The sequence below is a fragment of the Dendrobium catenatum genome, unplaced genomic scaffold (genome assembly GCF_001605985.2).
Source record: "Dendrobium catenatum unplaced genomic scaffold, ASM160598v2 fragScaff_scaffold_313, whole genome shotgun sequence".
In the NCBI taxonomy this organism is placed as follows: domain Eukaryota; kingdom Viridiplantae; phylum Streptophyta; class Magnoliopsida; order Asparagales; family Orchidaceae; genus Dendrobium; species Dendrobium catenatum.
In genome coordinates, this window is record NW_021318775.1 from 1,902,505 (window position 1) to 1,923,144 (window position 20,640).

The 20,640-nt window shown below is 34.2% G+C and overlaps 1 protein-coding gene across 2 annotated transcripts; it reads right to left on the bottom strand.

Moving 5' to 3' along the window:
• Positions 1-1,040: 1,040 nt before the first annotated feature.
• LOC110105045 (hexokinase-3) lies at positions 1,041-20,353 on the bottom strand. 2 transcript variants are annotated; one of them, XR_002304111.2, is made up of 10 exons: positions 19,815-20,353; positions 17,258-17,408; positions 16,989-17,168; positions 15,401-15,475; positions 7,730-7,885; positions 7,003-7,101; positions 6,803-6,930; positions 3,890-3,958; positions 2,060-2,141; positions 1,729-1,783 (listed from the first exon to the last, which is right to left on the bottom strand). XR_002304111.2 is itself a non-coding variant. In XM_020834402.2 (9 exons), exons 1-9 carry the CDS (start codon positions 20,114-20,116, stop codon positions 1,430-1,432), a joined length of 1,527 nt encoding a protein of 508 aa, XP_020690061.1. In that variant the 5' UTR covers positions 20,117-20,353; the 3' UTR covers positions 1,041-1,429. The 2 variants fall into 2 exon arrangements, 1 of the variants encoding a protein (XP_020690061.1); XM_020834402.2 differs by lacking the exon at positions 3,890-3,958 and having other exon boundaries at positions 1,041-1,783.
• Between the last annotated feature and the right edge of the window lie 287 nt (positions 20,354-20,640).

Consider the following 20,640-nt stretch of genomic DNA (forward strand, 5'->3'; position numbering starts at 1 on the left):
TTGAAAGACTAAAGTTATCAATGAAAATATAACATGTAATTAAAACATATTATCAAAAAAATGAAAAATTATCCAGAAAACTTTATGTTGCATGAGGATTACTAAGACTTAGAGGTAAATTTTTAAACTTATAATTTAACTGATAATAACTTATGAATCAAAATACTTAGCAATAAAAATAATCAATAACCATATAAGGAAATTTTGCGACAGAAAAAAGATTATTTTAAAAGGATGTTCAATAACATCTCTTAAGCACGAAAAATTATTTTATGCAGAGTTCGGATTAAAAGAAGTGTCCGGTCATGTGAGTGTACATATTTGTCGACAGTGTATCAAATTTTTGTACACATTATGTGTACATAATTTATAAATTTACAATAAGTGTGTATACAATGTATATACTCACGGTTCTGATGATTCTTCCCGTTTGAACTTACAGAATAATTTATCCTTAAAACAAAAGTTTGATTTGCCAAGCATTCCTTTTTTTTCAGGAAAAATTAAAATTTTGTTGATTGGCATGCAAAAAAAAAAAAAAAACCAATTGTAAAATTCCAATGAGCTTCTTTATAATAAATCGTTAGTTTTTTATGCATTTTAATCTCACCTAATTTTGCCGAATTTCTTTGTCATTATAAGCCAACTGCATTGTCACCGCCTGACACGAACATTGACCTGTCATCTACCATCACTAACAGCCACTGGGCCGCCATCATTGCCCGAATCAATGTGACAACTAACAGCTTCTACCACCACCGAGCGCCACCACCGCCTATCTCCAACCACCACAGATCATCATCAGTCGGCTACCAACATCATCCTTTTACTTTACATTGATTAAATAGAAAAAAAATAATGCCAAACTACCAACAAACATATCTAAGAGAACATGAACAAATATTATTGAAATAATTTATAAAAAAAAAACATCAAAATAAAACTCAATATAATTGAATTGAAAGTTAAAATACATAAATCAAACTCCCAAATAATTGGGATAAAACTGCTTATGACGATGACGAGTTCTTCATAAAGCATGAAAAGCAGAAGAGAGTGCGAGAGATTGAATAATAATAATAATAAAGAATACATTAGCTGAATAATGGATGTCCAAAACTATGAAAAACTGAGCTAACCTCCACAACTTCAGATACAATATTGGTGCAGAAGATTCTTATCCTCAATTTAAGCGTCAGGGAATCAATCGTCTAATTTAGACTTACAATTTGTTCCCCCTTTTCCTTTTTTCAAATGAAACTGGCCAGCTGCCTCACTTAAAACAAAGGGCAATAATCTTCTGCGAAAACAATGAAATAATACAAGCAAATAAGAGATAACGGTCACTATATGAACAGATTTGAATCTTCTTTTTTTTTTTTTCCTTTTTTACATTTGCACATGAATATATCTATGTACAGAGGAATCTTCATTGATTTGATGAAAGAGAGGCAGCAAGTAGAGCAGCACCAATTCCTGATCCATCCTCACATGTTCTTAGTACAACATTTTGTGCAATTTCTTCTCCCAAAATTTCCACTACAGCTTCATTCAAGTATTCCCTGAACAATCCATAGCTAACATAAAGCCCTCCCTCCATGGCAATCACAGTTCTTCTGGACTTGCCTTCTGTTCTTCCAGTTGAAACTCCATCACTCCCATCTCTTCCTATTTTCTTCAATATACCCACAATACCTGCTGCAGCTAGCCTAGCAGCTCTCCTTGTGACAATATCACATACACTTACAACTATTCTCCTTGCCCTCAAAGGAATATCTTGAATCTGTGGAAACAGAATATGCTGAGTTGATATAAGAAATGAAAGTTCATGAAATACATAGTGGAGTTAAGGGGTGTAAGTGAGCCGAACCGGCTCACGAACTAGCTCGAGCTCGACTCGTTTATGGGATCGCGAGCCTGCTCGAGCTCGTTTACAGTGAGATAAGCTCGAGCTCGCTTTCCAACTGACGAGCCGAGCTCAATAAGGGCTTAAAGTCTACTTGACTCGACTCATATACACCCCTAAGTGGAGTTTTATTTTGGAGAGGAGAGAATTTACCTCGAGATTTTCTCGTAGAATTCTTGCAACCTCTCGCAAGTCTGGAGAGGCATCATCGTGCATGGCTGCCATGAGCGGTGTCCTGCATTGCCGAACAGTTGAAATCAGAGATGGCAATAATACATGTTGGTCAGGACGCTCTTATAATGGTTTTTAGATCATTTCAGCAGTTGCAATGGTGAGTGTGAACCATGAATCAGTAAAAGAAAGAAAAAGTTAAACTGCTAGTGCTGCTTACTTCATGTGCGAACAAATCCTTGGATCAAATACAGCAAAAGAAAAAGTTTTCGGTCAAATGGATTGCAAAAATGGAATAATAGGCGCCTATCTACATCTTGAAGAATTGTGACTTAGACATTGTAATAAATACTTCACTCATAAAAAGGTTGAAAGTACAACTAATGCTGCTGCATCTTTAATTTCTGCCTATTTGTCCTCCTTTACTTTCTACTTCTTACCTTCTCTTCTAGTATATTTCTTGGTCTCCTAATATTCTTTTACTCTATTGTTATTCATATTTCTTTGTCATTCCACTCATCCACATAAGAAGGGCTATTACTATCTACAATATCTAATTCAAATTATATACAAACATAGTCGGAGGAGAAGCATGTACACAACTATATATATATATATATATATATCTTCAAGGAAGTTCATGCCTTCTGGCAGTTTCATTGGAATCAGGGAATGATAGGCAAATCGTCTGCTCGGAAGTCCTAGAAATAAATTAGGCAGTGCCAGTTTCCCCGCTACAAGTTTGGGCTAATCCTAACATAGAAAACACAAAGCCAATGGCTTCGATGGAAGCTCCTAAGATCCTCAACCTCAAGTGGATGGCAAGCCCCTCAAATTGGCCCAACCTCCAAAAGAATCAAAGAAAATTAAAGTAAAGCCCAAAATATTGTAAAAGAAGTTGAAATTATATAAGATGTCGAGAGAAACATAAAGCTCTCATTTCTTACTATGATTACTTCTTTGTACCAAGTGTACTAGTTTAAACAAAATTTTCAATATTAATGAAATGATAGAAGATTATCCCATATCATCTCTTCTATATTTGTCGCTTCCATTCAAGGGCAAATTATTGTGTCCAGTGTCCGGATTCGTCCGGACACCAATAAAAACACGCCACGTCACTCAAAAATACTGGGGGCCCAGTGCATCCGAGTGAGGCGGCGCCTCTGGATTGGATGTTCGCATGTCAGGTGACCGGACGCAATAATTTGCCCCATTCAAGAGGGTAATATCCCACATTTTACAGAAAATGATGAGTACTAGGGGTGTGCATTTGGTTAGTTTGATCGGTTTGGTTTACGAATTAGTCAAACCACAATGGATTCGGTTCGGTTCTAAAATTTAAAAAATGAACCGATCAATTTATATTCAAAATTGAATTAAGTTAAATTAACTTTAATTTGGTCATTTCAGTTCGAATTTGGTTGAGGATGAACTAAAATATAATTAATTTAATAATGAACCTAACTATCTTAAGCTTAAATAAGATGTATTAAGAAGAATACCTAATAATATTTACAAAAAAATATTATTTTAACATGCAGAATAACTATCCACATTGATCTTTCTATTGCTTGCTTATTTACAATTCATGGATTTTTATTAACTTTAACATTTGAAGAAATTACTATAATTTAGTTTTTTTCTTTGAATGATTTTAAAAAATAAAATTGAAATTAATAACCAAAAATCATAGAGAGTCAAAATTACAACTAGTAATTGAACTGTTGCTTTAACAAATTGAACCAGACACACCAAACAATATCATTTCAAATTTTTAACTTTATCCAAATAATGCACACCCTTAGTCACCTTCAAAGGAAGCATGTTGCCCAGATTCCAATGACTATGAGGAGAAAACTCCAATAAATTGTACTGATTCTGAAAAGTACACAAAAAGAGGCTTCAAGTCCCAATTTATTGAAAAATATCATATTGAGTATGATGATAATGATTCTGTTGAGAACTTTGAAGAAGATGTGGAAATATAGCTTCAAATTAGAAAATTTCTCCAACCTCAAACGACGAAATTCATCTAATATTCTTTCACTCAAAATTAAGATCAATTGGCATCTATAAAATGCAAAAGAAATTTCAGAATAAATGTCTCTAATTGCATGAGAAAATAATTATGATTTTAAATTGTTGAGAGTTTAAATGGCTTGGAATCAAATGCATGGTTTGTTCATGATCTTTTACATGTATTGAATGGTTTTGATTGGTGAAATACAATAGGGAAAACTAGATTTTTAAAAGGCTATTAGATAACTCCAATACATCCTTAAGTTTTTGATATGCTTGATGAATGGTTAAATTATCATGAAAATTAATCAACAATATAAATCTTATGTTATAAATTACAATTATTGGTGTAATATTGAATTTATGGATTATATGAATAAGTGGATGTAAAAAGAACTTAATAAGAGAATGTAAACTCTTCCCCTAGGGAGAAAAGCATTTGAAATCATATGCATTGAACTTTTTCTCAAAATACGGCATTAATTGCATAGGAGGATAATTGCTATTTCAATATGTATATGAATTTAACTAATTCATAATTAAATACAAGAATTGACTATGATATTTAAAGCATATGGGTAGATTTCTATTGGTGAAATACTAAGATAAAATTAGACTTTTGAGTAGCCTTGTATGTATCATCCTATTTTCTCATATGCTTGATAAATGCGAATATTTACTTAAAAATTGAGGAAACTCGACCAATACATAGCTTTCATGTTGTAGATTACAATCATATGTGTGATTTTGACTCTGAAGATCATGAGAACTAGTAGACAATAAAATTAAGTGAATGATCATCCTGCCTAGAAATGAAACATCATGAACCAACTTGATTTTTAGGTGAGAAGTAGGAAACTGACTTGACTAGTTCTAAAACTTTTACTCCTTTATGAGAAAAGTATGTCAGGGTTGACTAGCTCTAAAACTAGGAATAGAGTTGTCCCACAAAATTTGGGGACTTCAATCCCCGATGAGAACTGGTGAAAATAATGATTACAATAATAAATATTAGTTATTTGTAAGAAACAAAATGGAATGGGAAAAAAATCAAGAGAATTGGAAAATGGTACAAGTTATTGTATGAAGGTATGGCAACAACAGTGGCAAAAGAGTTGTAGCAGCAAGGATGACAAGGCAGAAAATTAAAAAAATACAAATTGCATGAAATGCAACTCAGATTGGCGGTTCTTATTTCTTGTTTTAATGAGTGGTATAGCCAATGGTGAACCACCTTGACTAAAAAACTTGCAAAGTCAAGTTCTCCAGCATAGCAGGTACTGCAATGCCAAAACCTCAGGTGGCATAGCCCAACAAAAATATGTTTAAGGCTTCTGTTGGACATGATTTACAGTTTTAGCTTGTGCCATTAAATAGCATAACAGTAAGCTAACTTCAAGAATGGTACATTAAGTTCCATAACAAGAAACTTGAATTGATGATAATGCAGACCAAATGTCACCATAACATTGAATCAAATGTTTAAATAAGTACATCCAAATAGCTTTAAAAGCAGAAAGAATCAATAAAATAAAAAGCCAGGGGTCTTAGGAAGATGAGAAGTGATGATAATAGAAAATGTCATATTTTATGGAATTCTAATGCCTTTCGGGCATATCCACCACTAAAACCAAGTTCAGAGCAAGCATACATTTGACAAGAGCAAAAATTAAAAAATCAATCTTCCCAATGTACGTCAAAGTCTTAGATCCCTTCATGAGGTTACCATTCACTGTCAATAGCAACTGCAACAACAGTTATTATTTACGTGAACAATAACCTAGTACATGCGATGGCTCAACAAAAATGCCAATGATAGACTTGGACATCCACATAATGTACAAGGACATCATATAAAACAACTATAGTAATTAATAATCATCAAAGTTAGACCTAAAATCACTGAAGCTAATGCCAATTATTTTATGAGAACATGAAAAGTTCAAAAAAGTTGATAGCTCAAACAAACGTACTAGAATGAAAATATTTTCCATGCAAAGTATAACATTTTTAAGTATCAATAAAGTTGTTTGGACACAGTTTGTCCATCCATCCGAGAAACATATCATGCATATGATGCATGACAAGATGGTAAAATGTGAATCAAAATGAAAGATGCAGTTAAATCATAAAGTTCACAAAATCACTAGGTCGATCTTCCACATTGAAGAGATTGAGAATAATAAACAAACTAGTCGTTGGTTCAAAAATAATAATTGCTACACTTGAATACTAAAAACATATTATTTTCCCAAAAAACTTTAGCGAAACATACAACAACAACAACAAGCCTTTGTCCCACTACGTGGGGTCAGAAAGCGAAACATATAAACCCAAAAGAAACAAGACCAGAACATCACAGCTTTCAACTAGAGTCCTATTCAAATCTGTTCAACATGTACTACATATTGTCACGCTCCCTAGATTTAAAAAAAATGAATAAAAGAAAGAAAATCAGCCAGAAAAAGAACAATTAATAAAGAGAGTAATTTTATTTGCCCAAACCTTCTTTTCCAATCAAATGCATGCGCCAATATTGACAGGACATGCAAATTAGGGTTTCCATCCGACTACTCTCTACTTAAAAAGTAGCATATATAGGCTTTAAATTCAATTGGGAACTGCATTTTACGGATTACACAGTACTCAAAAAGAAGGGAAGGAACGAGAAAGAAATAACATTGCAGCATTGTATATATGTACCTTAACATGAAGGGTACAGCCAAACAGCGAGCAGCATCTCCAAAAATATCCGACTCTTGCGCTATCCTATGGAGCACCCTTCTTACTATGTCTCCCAAATACATTCCTGAAATCATTTTTTCGAAGCCCTATAAAGAAAAAAATATGCATCTTTAGTGTATCTCAGTTAAATTACAAGCAGCTTAGTATAAAATGCTTGCCTGATCATTTTGATTCGGGCTCTCATCATCCAGGGAAATATCATATGAAGTTCTCGGAAGATGAGATGACCAAAAACTTCCCCATTCCATGTTAATAACCTAATTATGACAAAAAGAAAGAGCGTCATTAATGAAAGCGTCCAATCCAGAATGCAAAAAAGCCAAATAGATATGGATTTTGACGAATCATAATGCACTACTGATGGAAGAGTGTTAGGCCGGCCCAAGGGAGGCCAGTTGAACCAGCTGAACTGGCCCCTAGTGGACTAGTTTTTGTCAGCAGGTGGATGGCCCAAGGGGGGCGGAACTATGGAGAGAGGGGGGCGGCTAAGTAGTTGGGGCCCACAACTCAATTAAACATTGCTTTGGGAGGGAAAATTTGAATTAGGGGCTGTTAGAGATTTTGTATTTGTCCTCTTTGCTTTAATTAATTTTTCTTGTGAGGGTTAGAATTTCATCATAAATTTGAATCTGAATTTGGGATCTCTTGTGTGGTGCCTGGTCTCTAGTCTTTGGCTAGAGATTTGGAGAGTTGGTTCTTCCTCTCGAATTAGAGATCATGTATCTTGTGCTATTTTTCTTCTTCTATTAGTGAATTTCAAGTATTTTTCTCTCAAATTTCCTACAGTTTTTATAAAAATCTGCTATTTTTGGCTGAATTTTTCTTAAATTCAGCAAACTTTTGCATTGTTGGTGGCTATTTTCTATCAAAAAGCAATAAACATACCATGCCACCAGAGTTGGTGAGGAGACCTTGAGACTTAATAATTGCCTCCGTACGTTCCACATAGCAGGCATTTGTTCCTGTTCCAATAACTACTGCTGCAACTGCGTCTTCATCATGATAATGACCAAGAGCTAATGAACCCACTGTATCATTAACCTGTTTAAACATAGCACAAAGTAAACACTCCTCAAAGGCAACTAATTGATAAACCAAATCCTGTAAGCATCGTTCATAAATTCAAAATAACAAAAAGGTGTTAAAACCGTAGATGGTCAAAATGATTAATGGAAGAAATGCCAGAAGTTTCATATCTTTGTTTTCTTCATAACAGTTCGACAAATTTTCCATTCAACTTCATAAAAGTTTGCCCCTTGAAATACAACAATTCCACCAGTGATAACAATATCTCAGCAACTTATTCAAACAATTAATGGAATAGAACGACTAGCCAGGGTATTGAGTTCAAGGCCAACTTTGTAACACCTTTTGAACAATGCTGTAATGAGCCAGACTAGATGTTCGGACTCTCAAGAGAAAGCAGAGAATGAAAACTAATATCTTTTGTGGACAAGTGGTCCAGTAAATAAATCATAATTCAATTTTCAATAACACATTAGGAATCCTAACATGTGGTTTAAACAATGGAATCCAAACAACTTTTGAGGAATCCTCACTCACATCCTTATCCACTAAGATGGATTAAAAAAAAAACTCATGTATGCAACTTGATCAACAATGTTGAGTTCCCTTCGCTATTATCAGAGAGTACATCAACAAGGTATTGTGAGAAGCCAAATAAGCATACTTCCTCTCAATGACCTGCTTCTATGCTGAGAGGACCAGCAGAGAGAATTCCAACTATCAGAAAAAAAAAAGCACAAATAGAATTGATAAACAAAGGAAAGTGGCCTCCAAGCTGGAGGGGGTGGCGGAGGAGTCGAGTTGTCCTTTCTCTTGAACCTTGATTCACAAGCCTAAATCGTCTCCAAAAATTGGATATTTGATCAAGAGATCATTGACAAGATGGCAAGCTGAGAAGAATTAGAAAAATGAGGTGACTCCTAATAGATTCTAAGGTAATGTCGAGAAGAACCAGAATTAAGAGCATCGTTGCCAAGAGGAAACTCAAAATATATCTTAAGAAGAAGAAACTACGAAGAGTACAGTTACTTCATGACCATGTTTTATTTGTCGAGCAATAGCTACAACCAGGCACTAACAGCTCATGATTTCGATGCCTCCTTTAAAATGTCCTTATCAAAATGCATATTTTTGTAACCGACATTCCCTATTCATATAAAGGGATGTTAGAGGAGTAGGGGTTAACCTTCTTGTTGCCAGCCTATTGAGTTAGAATGTTAAAGAGATCATTCATAGCCTCCCAAGGAAATTCAGGAATTAGACAGTAGTGAGAAAGATTGTGGAGTTAGAAAGCTAGAGAGAGGGGACTCAAGGAAGCAACATCTTCCTCCGTATATTTGCTTAGTTCTCTTGTTAATGAAACTTGCGTGTTTCTTACGGAATGTTCTAGCACAATCTAAGAAAGGGGAGGGTTGAATTAGTTTTGTTTATAAAAAAAAAAAAGGCAAACTAAATTCTTTTTTAATTTGTAGAAAAAAAGTTAGTTTTTGTTTTCAAAATAAAATGACAAAAACAAGATATTTGGTTCAAGATTCAATTTTCCCCAAACAATACATTTTTTTAAAGTATATCACCACCTTTTCTTTTTCAAAAGATTTTCATAAGTTATTCATCGAACACAATCCATCATTCAAGGCATAGCAAAATATTCTACTAAAAGATTACATCAAGTACAAGATTGAAAAATTAGAAGTGCAGAAAACAAAAGGAAAAAATGGGCAAATAAATTTATTGTAGTTTAACCACAACAAGCCTATGTCAACTCTTCAAGTGATCCCAGGATTTATTCAACTATCCCCTCCTTCATTATCATAGGTCGAGAAATCTCTCTTATTCAGGAGCAGCGGAGAAACTTACACTACTACAAAAGTAAGAAGCAAACTAAACCTAGAACAACCTGCTAAGTAATTAAGCTCTTACAAAGTTGCTTTTGAGATCTCTTTCAATAAAAATAAAGCAAGTCTCTCAACAATCAAGTGTACAAACATGATGAACATAATGTTCTGAAAGGAAAAAGATGACCTTTGTGTTGAACTCTCTTTCTCTCTCTCTCCAAGGTTTCTCTGGTGGTAGAGTTTTATTTCTGATGTATTACATTTAGGGTGGTTTTATCTCACTATTTATATTATTTACCTTCACTATATATTATTAACCTAAAGGTTGTTAATAAAACAAAAAAAATTGTTTTTTTTTTTGGTTAATCATATTGCATGATCTATTCAATTTTATTCTACCCATTAAGATAATCATAAGACAAATTACCTTTAAAGTAGGAAAAATATTCTATAATACGACATTAATCATACAATATGACAAGTTCAAATTTTGAGTGAGCTAAATTAATGCAGACTAACTTTAAGTATTTGTTTTAAATAACCCGGCATATGATGCACATCATACAACATGATCAATTTGAAATTTAACTAGTCTCAATCAAAATAAATAGATGATATTATTATATTTATGTATTAAGATATCATATAGCATGATCTTCCTTATCTTAGGATCAATTCCCATTAGTTATAGTATCATATGATCTTAACAAATTTGTTGAATAATTTGAAATGAAGTATGATCATACAATACAATCAATGATCATACAATTCGATCAGTTCTAGAAGTTTTGTTATTGGTTGATCATATAATACGATAAAAATCATACAACACAATCGGTTCTAATTTTCCCACTTTTCCTTAATATTTGATTTAATTAATTTAACTCTCATTATGAGAGTGTGTTGGTCATTATAGCATCATAATAAATAAATCAATTTCGCACCTTGAAGTTTTGATAGTGATTTACTCAGTTTGAATCAAACTACTTAGACCACAGGTTTTCTTCAAGTCATGATGTTGCTTCAAAATCTTTTTTACTCATCATGGGCTCTTTCAACCTCTACATAAAATAAATGCACTAGCATACCAATATTATCCTCATTTAACAATGTTAATTCACACCAAAATATTTTCAGATTATCAAAATATTGAAAAGCAAGCTTAAGCTAAAGGGTTTAACACTTGATCCAAGGTTAAAAATCTAAACAAACAACCACACTCTATTAATGTGTGCATGATGTGCCCACTGGATCTCATTAGGATGTCTCTCCAACGCTCAAGTATTGACTTTTAATTCAATAACTATTGTTGGCAATGATCAAAAGACCAGTCTACCCTTACTATGATACACAATGGCAAGTTTTTTGGGCATAGTAGTTGTTGTCATGACTAGTGATGGTCGAACTGATAATAATTGTGGCCAGGGGGGAAGGATATTTTTCTTTTGCTGTCCTCACGATTGTAATAATATCCTTTAGAGAGTTATGCCAAATCTGGCTATCTTATGGACCCTCTATAACTATTGTTGGCACTGTAGGAGCCACAATCTCTTTCTCAGGAGGATTATGATCATCATGTTCAGCAAATCCAAGCATCCATATCGACCTCTCATTGTCGTGTTCTTTAAATTTGTACCAACTTTTTCTTCTAGCCCATCCTTAACTTCAGAGTCTGGTGCTTCTCCACATATTTTAGATGATTGTTCTCATTCCTTAGCATGTCTTCTCTACCATCTATATTATTGTTGTTGATGGAACTCCCACCCTGATTTCTAGAAAGGTTGTCTTTCTTTTCAAAGCCCTATCCCTCCCAGGCATTTTATATCTTCCCAAATTTCCAGCCAATTTGTTATTCATTCACTATCTCACTAAAACTCTACCACTTTACAACATTTATCCCTCACATTGTTTTTTTTCCCCTTCAAAATCTCAATACAAGGAAGATGATTGGTGGAATTTTTTCATATAAGTGGAGTATTTGACACATGAGCCCCCTTTTACCTTCTCCACCATCACTTATGGCATTGGCATATGGATCATCATCCACAACAACGACTTTGGGAGTTTGCTCCTATCTGCTTTTTATCAGAATTTGAATTAATACATATGATCCAGGCAAACTTCATTAGGTGTTTTTTTACCATATTTCATGTCAAGTCCTAGCCAGGTCTCATTTACATAAATTCATTTAGTATTTGGGACTTGAATCATGTCCATACCCACCCATGATTTAAGTACTTTTTTTATTTTCGTTGAAGATCACTCTTGAGTAACATGAATATATTTACACAAGTTTTGAATACTTATTTGTATTTTCTCACCTTTTATTATATTTCATACCTTTTATAAGAAAGTAAAAGTTTGCTTTTCATCTATAATTAAAGCTCCTTATATTAATAATGCTTTAGGGTTTATGATGTTCCAATTTAGCTCATTTTATGAAAATGGGATCATTCAATAGACTTCATGTCTCTATATATCTAAAATAGAGCTGTCGAATATAATTTGCTCAACATTATTTAAATCTTGACTTTCCACATGATTTATGCTCGTCAATTATGAGGTGATGTGTAGTAACTAAGAAAAAAGGTTAAACAACACCATTTCAATGAACCAAGTCCACAAAATTAACATAATGATTATAAAATCTTCATCAAGGAGCATTTATTATAATATCAAATAAATATAATGACTTGTTTGTATAATGCATATATTTTTTTATAAATTCCTTTTAGATTAAGCTGATCGGACCAACGAGGCATCATTGTGATTTGTATGTCAAAACATTCAATGATCATCAGTTTGTATATGAATTTTTATGAACAATTCAATCAGTTCAAGAAGTCTGTAAAAGCACCATTAAATGATTTTCAAATTTAAAAGTCTTATCTTTTATACATAGTGTATAAATATTACGAAATGATATGTATTGTTATTTTTACCTCTTTCACAAATTCTATTTATGTCATATGCCTATCATTTATACTATAATTAGTACATTTTGCTTATCGAGTTTGTTTCTTACAAACAAACACATTATTTGTGATTTTTTTTTTGAGAGTGCATAATCTAGATAAGAGTTTCTAGACTCATGCTTAAGATATATCAATGGAAGGTGATTGAAAATAGAAGTTATATAATTGTCTCAATAGTGATTTATTCTTTGGATGAGTTATTGTAGCATTTAATTTTATTTATATTTTGGTAGATAAACTAGCATATATTATTAGATTTAGATGCTCTAATGATCGTATTAGTGGATTTTTTTAATAATACTTATATTATTAGAATTGTTTCTAACTTTATCAACTCACCTTATCTTACTAGGTTTACATGATTTTCTTCCAAGTCTGATGGGTAAGGCGTGACATGAAGCGATGTTGCATGCTAGCTTATTAATTACATCTTGTCTACATTCTGTGGTGTGTCACCTCCTCTCCACTTAGAGCTTTTGGCTGTTCTATTTTATGGCCATTCGATGTATCTTACGAGGAATTCTCATTTTGAGAAAGGCTATTGCTATTATGACTTAACTATCAAATGCATATATACTTCAACGGATGTTAAGTTTCACGAGTCCTCTCCCTACTTTTCTCCGGCTCTTAAACCATCATTTTCACTTATTCCTCTTCCTTCCAAAGAGTTAACACCCACCAATCTCCACCTTTATAGGTGTACACATCATGATCTCTCCTACAATAAAAGCTCTATCCACATTGTCCAAATAGTCTAAGCATCTACATATTAGAGAATTCTCTTATCTTCATGCACCCATTGTCAATAAATGACCCAACCCGAATATGACCCGTTTATTAAACGGGTCAACCTGAATCATGATTTTTTGAATTTGGTCTATGTCAAATTGTCGGGTTCGGTCATTTATTGACACCCCTAATAGATGTATTTACAAAGGTTTCAAGTCCATTTCAACATTCAAACTATATAACAAATCAAATCTAATTAAAAACGCATTCCAACTTGAACGACAATATTAGCATAGAGTATTATTATGCCTTATAAAAATACTATCATAATATATTTATTTCGATGAACTTTGGTACATTGTATTGATTCCTTTATTTATGATAAAAGGGTATTCTGATGAGGACATTCGACCGTGAAAGTTTATCACAGAAGGAACCGAAGATCGACGGTCATAATTGTACCACTTTATTTTGAGTTATTATTTGTATTTTGATTTATTTATGCATTTTTTTCCATTTTTACCCTCATTTGAGGGAGTAGGCCTATGTGACCCATGTGGAAAATTTTGTCATTTGTCTTATCATTGCATTTTGACTATTTATAACCCCTTTTTTTGAGATGATGGATGATATTAGGAGAAAATTTTGCACTTTGTTCTTAAGAGCTTTGAGAATTCTTATGAGAGTTAAAGTCCCTAGGTGAGGGCAACATACTATCCACAAGACGCAGGAAGCGTCCGGGCTCGTGGTTTGAAGGGTGAGGGCAACGTATTACCCATCAGCTGCAGGAAGCGTTCGGGCTCGTGGTTTAACTTCTCCACCAACTCCCTCTCCTCCATCTCCCCTAGTCGCCACCTTCATCTCGCTCTGATACCATTCCTCTTCCCTCAGTCCTTCCCCACCTGTCGGCCCAATCACCTCCACCAAGCTGCCGACCTCCACTTTTCCCAACCTTTGGCTGAACCCTTCCCCTACCCAACCACCGACCCCACAACCTTCCTAGCCGTCGGCCACCATCCCCCTCCTCCCCTAGGCTCCAAAATTTCAAAACCAAGGATTCATTACTTTCCTAATTTAAATTCTTATAAATTTGGAAAGTCAAAATATTTCAAATTTAAATAATTTTGAATTTGAAATCTCTTTCCTAAAAGAAAAGAGTTATATTAGGAAAGCTCCTCAAATCATGCTATTTGAAATTCAAATGGATAATTACCATGATTTCTTTCCCTAATTAGTAATCCAAGATTGACAAGTCATTAAACAACCCACCTCTCTCCTTTAATTTCAATTTTTAAATTTCAAACGCATAGTCACTACTTTCCATAATTAGCGCATTTTAAATCAGTAAGGTTTTCAAATCAAATTTTAATTTACTCAAAATCTGAAATCCCTTTCCTAAAATAACATGAGCTATATTAAGAAACCTCCCCCAATCATGCCAATTTGAATTTAATGGGAGATTGGCCTAAATTTCCCCTCCCATAATTGATAGCCTAGGATTGACAAGTCATAAAACACTCCAATCAAATCCCCATCAAAGGGGTCGGCCCCTCCCTCTCTCCTTTTCCCCTTTTACTTCTCCCAATTAAGTCTCTTAATCAATTACTCCAAATTAACTTCATATTTGGGATTTCATTTAATTCCTATTTCCTTAATCGAGATATCATAATTGGAAACTCTATTAAATCAATAATCACACCCCAACCATGGCTAGCTTGGTTCAACATCATATTCTCTATTGGATAATACACATAAAAAAAGATATTTCTCCTCTTAACACACAAAAATAAATGCTGACAAACAGCAAAAAAAAAACATAATTAAGATGTACACATGCATTCAAATCATGGAAAGATCTGCCTTTAAATGTATATATTGACAATGTATGGTATAAAATGGATGATAAGAGACATTACCACTTATAAAAATGGAATAACTAAAATGATTGAAGGAGAGCCATAAAATGCAATGAAACATTTAGCTAAATATACCAATGCTGTGACCCGCATGTTTAGTCCCCGTTTGCTCATTGCTTCTTCTAAACATCGTGCAACATCTTTTCCAATCTGCATTCCATGCTAAATGTTAGTTTCTTCCTTCATATACAAGCTTATTAATTGAACTTTATCGCTAATGCCCACCACAATAAGCATGTGCACAAAACATTAAAAAAAAAATCAAAAATAGGAAAAATATTCATACTGGAACTACAAAATCTCATTGAAGAAAAACAAAACGATACAGATTGCTAGAAAATTCCAACTATGGCTGGCAAATAAGAAAATAAGAAGGTAAGCTTTAAGTTGAATTTGATGGATATTTCTTTAGACAGAAACATAACTCACTACACATTACACAACCACAAGACTGAATAAATAAAAGACTGATATAAAGGTGTAAACAGAAGCTGTAAAACTTCGTACATTGCCACATTTGTTTTCTAATAGAGTTGTAATTCCAAGAAATAAAACACAAAGTAAACCGACTGAACAACGAAGATAATTAAAAAAATACGCTTTCAGAAGATAATGATTGCAAAACTTAGATCTTGCATCTTCCTTTTTGGCAAGTGCATCCATCAAAGTAAATAAACGGTAAGCTTCCGTTTGTTTCCTATTAGAATGCATAAATTAACCAAGAACATGAAAGCACTAATACAGTGCTTTAATGCAATCTATCCGAGATAAAATTGATGGCTACAAAAGAAACAAATGGGAAATAAATAATCATCCGAGTTTTCATTTGCCACATAAAATGTTAAGAAGAATGAAATGCAAAGAAAAGTTCTTGAATTCATTCACAAATAAATGGAGGTTTGTGCTGCACAAAATAATGGCTATGATATACAGTAATTCAATCCAAACCCAAAGTGTACAAGCAAGTTGTATAGAAAGTATTGTTCAGTACAAGTATAGATGAATGGATCACAAAGAGATCGTTACATAAAAAAACTTCACTTTCTGAATGCTAATAAATTAAAATATTTGGTTTGAAAATTGTTAACTTACTCAACTTTCACAGGTACGAAGACTAATACCAATCTCCAGAAATATCATGGTAAAACTAGTCAGCAAGATTGGTTATTGAATGGGACGATGGTGGTTCTTACCAAAATAAACTGCAGTTTTCAAAGTGGAAACATTAAAATGCACTTATCAATCATCTGCTACTGCATGTGAACCAATACATTGATAGAATAAATAGCAATAAGTGGAAAATAAGGTGTGTACTCAATTAGAGCTTCAAATATCAAGTACCCCAATTGCATACTCTCATAGCCTGATATCATCCTCAAACTAGTATAAGGTATTTTTCTAGAAAAGGAGCTAAAAAAGTTCTAGGAGATTACCACTGTCAAGCAAAGAGCCCAAATATAATTTGACTCTAGAATTTAAACACCCTGATGCAGGTACTACACTGCTAAAGGTTACCATACTTTTAAAAATGGCATTACAATAGTAGACCATTAACAGTAACAATGGAGACAGCAAATGACTTCACTGTCAACAACAAAATGCCAACCAAAGATGAATTCTTAGGAAAATACTAAATTTTTGTGCGAATACAAGTTTAACTTACAGCATCTTCGATTGCAAATCCTTTTGTCCATCTAATGAGGATGCCTGAAGAAACTGAAATTTGTCTAACAGGAAAAGAGAAAGTAAATGCGAGCTCCCTTCTTAAATCACTTGTATGCTCGAGTCCTTCAACTTTTTCTACAAAATTTTGCAGCGTCATAGCAATAAAATCAAATAGCTCCTGCATCAAAAAGAAGTTGGAAATAATTTTCAGCTAAATTCTTAGAATCATGAGAAAGAAAATTCAATTAAAACTTACAGTCCAATTACCTCGGCTGTACCCGTCATTAGATATGGCAAAATTGGTTGGCTTTCAACTTGATGCCTCAAAATCATGGAGCGAGTTCCTCCAAGCTCTACACGCAATACTCTAAGACTTGTGGCTCCAAGATCAAGAGAATAGTAAGTTCCCATCTCTTTCCTGCATGAAGAAGTGAAGTAACGAAATTGTAATGTTAATTAACTTGAACAAGCAAATAAAAAAATATAGATAAGAATGCAATACAAAATCATATGGCTATGCCGTAGGAAATGAGATTTAGTTACGATAAACCCATTAAGAGATGGATATACAACAAATTTATGCTTACCTTTGTTTCAACTATCAACTTATTAAATTACACAAAATCAATGTAGAGTGCTGCGTGAAAAAATAATGAGAAAACAAGATAAAAGAGATCTATTATATATTCGCATTAACATAATTGTCTAATCTAGACAAATTAGCCTGGGTCTTCTTGAAGAAAACTTGTTCACAAACAACTGTAGTTTCTTAGATACTTAAAAAAATAATAATAAAAAAATTAAATAAAATAAAAAAATCAAACAAAATTGGAGTTGGGATTCTATTGCCCATTTCAATCAACATGAAAAGCAAACCTAAAGCCATAGAAAACACCTAATAAGTAGTCAAGGATGCTTTGTTCATATAAAAGACATTATAAATTTGATATTTTCATAGCCACTTATACACACCATTGCAAGAAATGAACAACATATTTAAAGAATATGTTATAGGACTACTGATTCTTAGTTCATCCTTGGATTCTCGAGATAGACATTCATCACTTAAAATTGATGATATTTACCATGTTGCAAATCTATTTTATCCTAAAGAGTTCACCGAAAAGAAAAAAAAAAAAACCATATTTAAAATTTCAATTGCAACATTTTGAAATTCAAGCTCATCAAAATCAAGTTTTTCAAAATTTCCCCATCATTTTTTATCTATGTCAAATGTTGGGCAAGAAAATTGATCATATATTTTCTTATTGATCGATCAATGTAGTTTCTCTTAACTCTACTTGATCGACTACTATGATTATAATACATTTTTAACAATGAAGATTATTATGATAAGATTAGAGCCAGTTGGAATTCTCTTTGCTGTCGGTTTCCTATGAAATGAGATGAATGGTGATTTTCTTCCAAATTCAATGATTGATTTGTAAAATATATTGGGAAGAACATTGTAAATTTTTTTAGGTAGAATCAATGATCAAGGATTTTGATGCAATGAAAAAGCTTCTGACATAATTTAAGACGCGTGAACATAATACCTAAATTAAAAGAGATTTTTTTTTTGTTTTCTTTTGTAGGTTGTCTTCTTTACCATTTTTATTAAACTTTTTCTCTACTTATGTTACATTAGAAAGTCAGACTTCTAATTTTGATTTTTTAATAGTTTCTTTTTACCACCCCTCTATTTAAATAATGATTTTTCCACTATTTACATGGGAAATATATGACATTTGTAAACCGTCATTAGAAAATAAAAAAGAATGGGCATATAGGGATGCAAAAATCAATCAGATAAACTTGGATCTACTCCTGTGGGAAGCAGATCGAGAAAATGGATTTATCTTCTTCACAGCAATTTCTTGAAGCTTCCTATTTATCTGAATCATCTAAGAGGTACCATCGTACAGCCTAGATGCCAATGACAAACCCATAGCAAGCTAACTAAAAGTGTAAGATAAACTAATCAAGCTCAGTGAGCAATAGTTAAGCAGAATGATCCAAGCATCAAAGAATGCTCACGAGAGGGAACGGGTAGATTATGGGGAGTGGTAATGGTAAAATATTAACAACATCAAAGATAGCAACAATGCTATGAAGAAATTGCAAAAAAATGGCAAGAAAACAAAAGATTCTTAAACAGAAACAAGGAAAAGCTTCCTTAATCAGCCCTAACTGCAGCTACACAGGAGGAAAACATAAGCTATGTGATCCCCAAATGAGCAGAGAAAATTGATGCACTCAACTTTGCAGGCAAGCAACTTTACATGCCAGAAAGCATACCATTTAAGAAAGATAGTATTCAATCCACGCAGCAAAACCCATCAACCAAATACAAAGACCTAAATGAACTGCAGTAACCACAATGTAATAGTGTAACTCGAGGAAAATATCCATGAAGGCCTTGCATAACCAAAATGAACAAATCCCAGGTATTGTCAAACTTCCAAGCTGTTCGTCGATGCTTTTAGATATATTTTAAATAAATTACTAAACTGTAACCTCACAACAACTTTCCAAATATTAAATTTATTCAACACGCTCTATGAATAGTACAGAAACAATTTATTGGATAGGAACCAGCACAAACTTCCAATCACATAAAATGATCAAAATAAGGTTTTCGACCATACCAAACCCAGGTCCAATTTCACAATACAGCATCAAGAAAGACAAAATCCAGCACTGCGAGCACTCAAAGGCCCCACCTTTCATTAAATGATCATCAACTCGAGAAGCCCAAAAATATTCAAGAATAAGGAGGCTGGGCAGGGCGAAAAGAAAAAAAAAACCAAAGAAACCACCATACCCATCCGGAAGACTATCTATGAAGGTAAGAAGCATCTTGAGCTTGCTACCGCCTTCTGATGCGAGCCCGGCGTTCATCTCGACAGCCATGGCGTCAACCACCTGCCTGAGCCGCCCGATCGAAGTGGAGCACCCCTCCTCGAACTCCCGAACCACTTCCACCGCCCTTCCCCACCGCCGCCGGCTCCTCGCTCGTCGGCCAACAAGTATAGCTGCGATCGCACAAGAAACCACCGCACACCCCACCGCAACACCAAAACCCACTCTTCCCATCAACCGCCTCCCTCCTTCGTCGATTCCCATCACCACATCAAACCATCGATGGTTCGGCTCGCCTCCCCTCTACTTCCTCCAGTCGATAAACAGCAGCCTCCGGCAAGCACGGTGGCGAGACGCGACACTTCCGCCGGGTCCCGCCAAGTGTTCGACGTGGTGCCGAGGAGACACCACGAATGTAACGGACGAGGGCTAAGCCGAAAAAGAGAAAATAAACGGAAGAGAAGGGCGAAAGGGAGGGGAGCGTGAGGGGTTCTTCGCTCTTTATTAAGCGGCCTTGGTTAGCCAAGTAGTGTGCTTGCCCAGTGCCAACCTTTTCAAAATACATCAAATGACGGATTTACCCCCCGATCGTGAACAAAATGACCGCCGCAGCACCTCGCTTTTGACTTGTGTCGGTTGGCTCCGAAAGTGACACCCGCGCTTTTCCTAGCCCCGCCCGCATAATCTGAGCTGTCGGGTGCTTACCACAACGGATGGGGCTAATTACGTTGCTGCCAAGCATTGGTTGGCCTATTAACGAATTTATCTCAGATTCTTCTAGCTGAAGA

Coding starts and splice junctions, on each gene's coding strand:
- LOC110105045 (XM_020834402.2), bottom strand. CDS start 20,116: ATGGGAATCGACGAAGGAGGGAGGCGGTTGATGGGAAGAGTGGGTTTT. Junction 17,409..19,814: donor ATAGATAGTCTTCCGGATGG/GTATGGTGGTTT, acceptor TTCTTCATGCAG/GAAAGAGATGGGAACTTACT. Junction 1,784..2,059: donor TTCTACGAGAAAATCTCGAG/GTAAATTCTCTC, acceptor CTGTTTCCACAG/ATTCAAGATATTCCTTTGAG.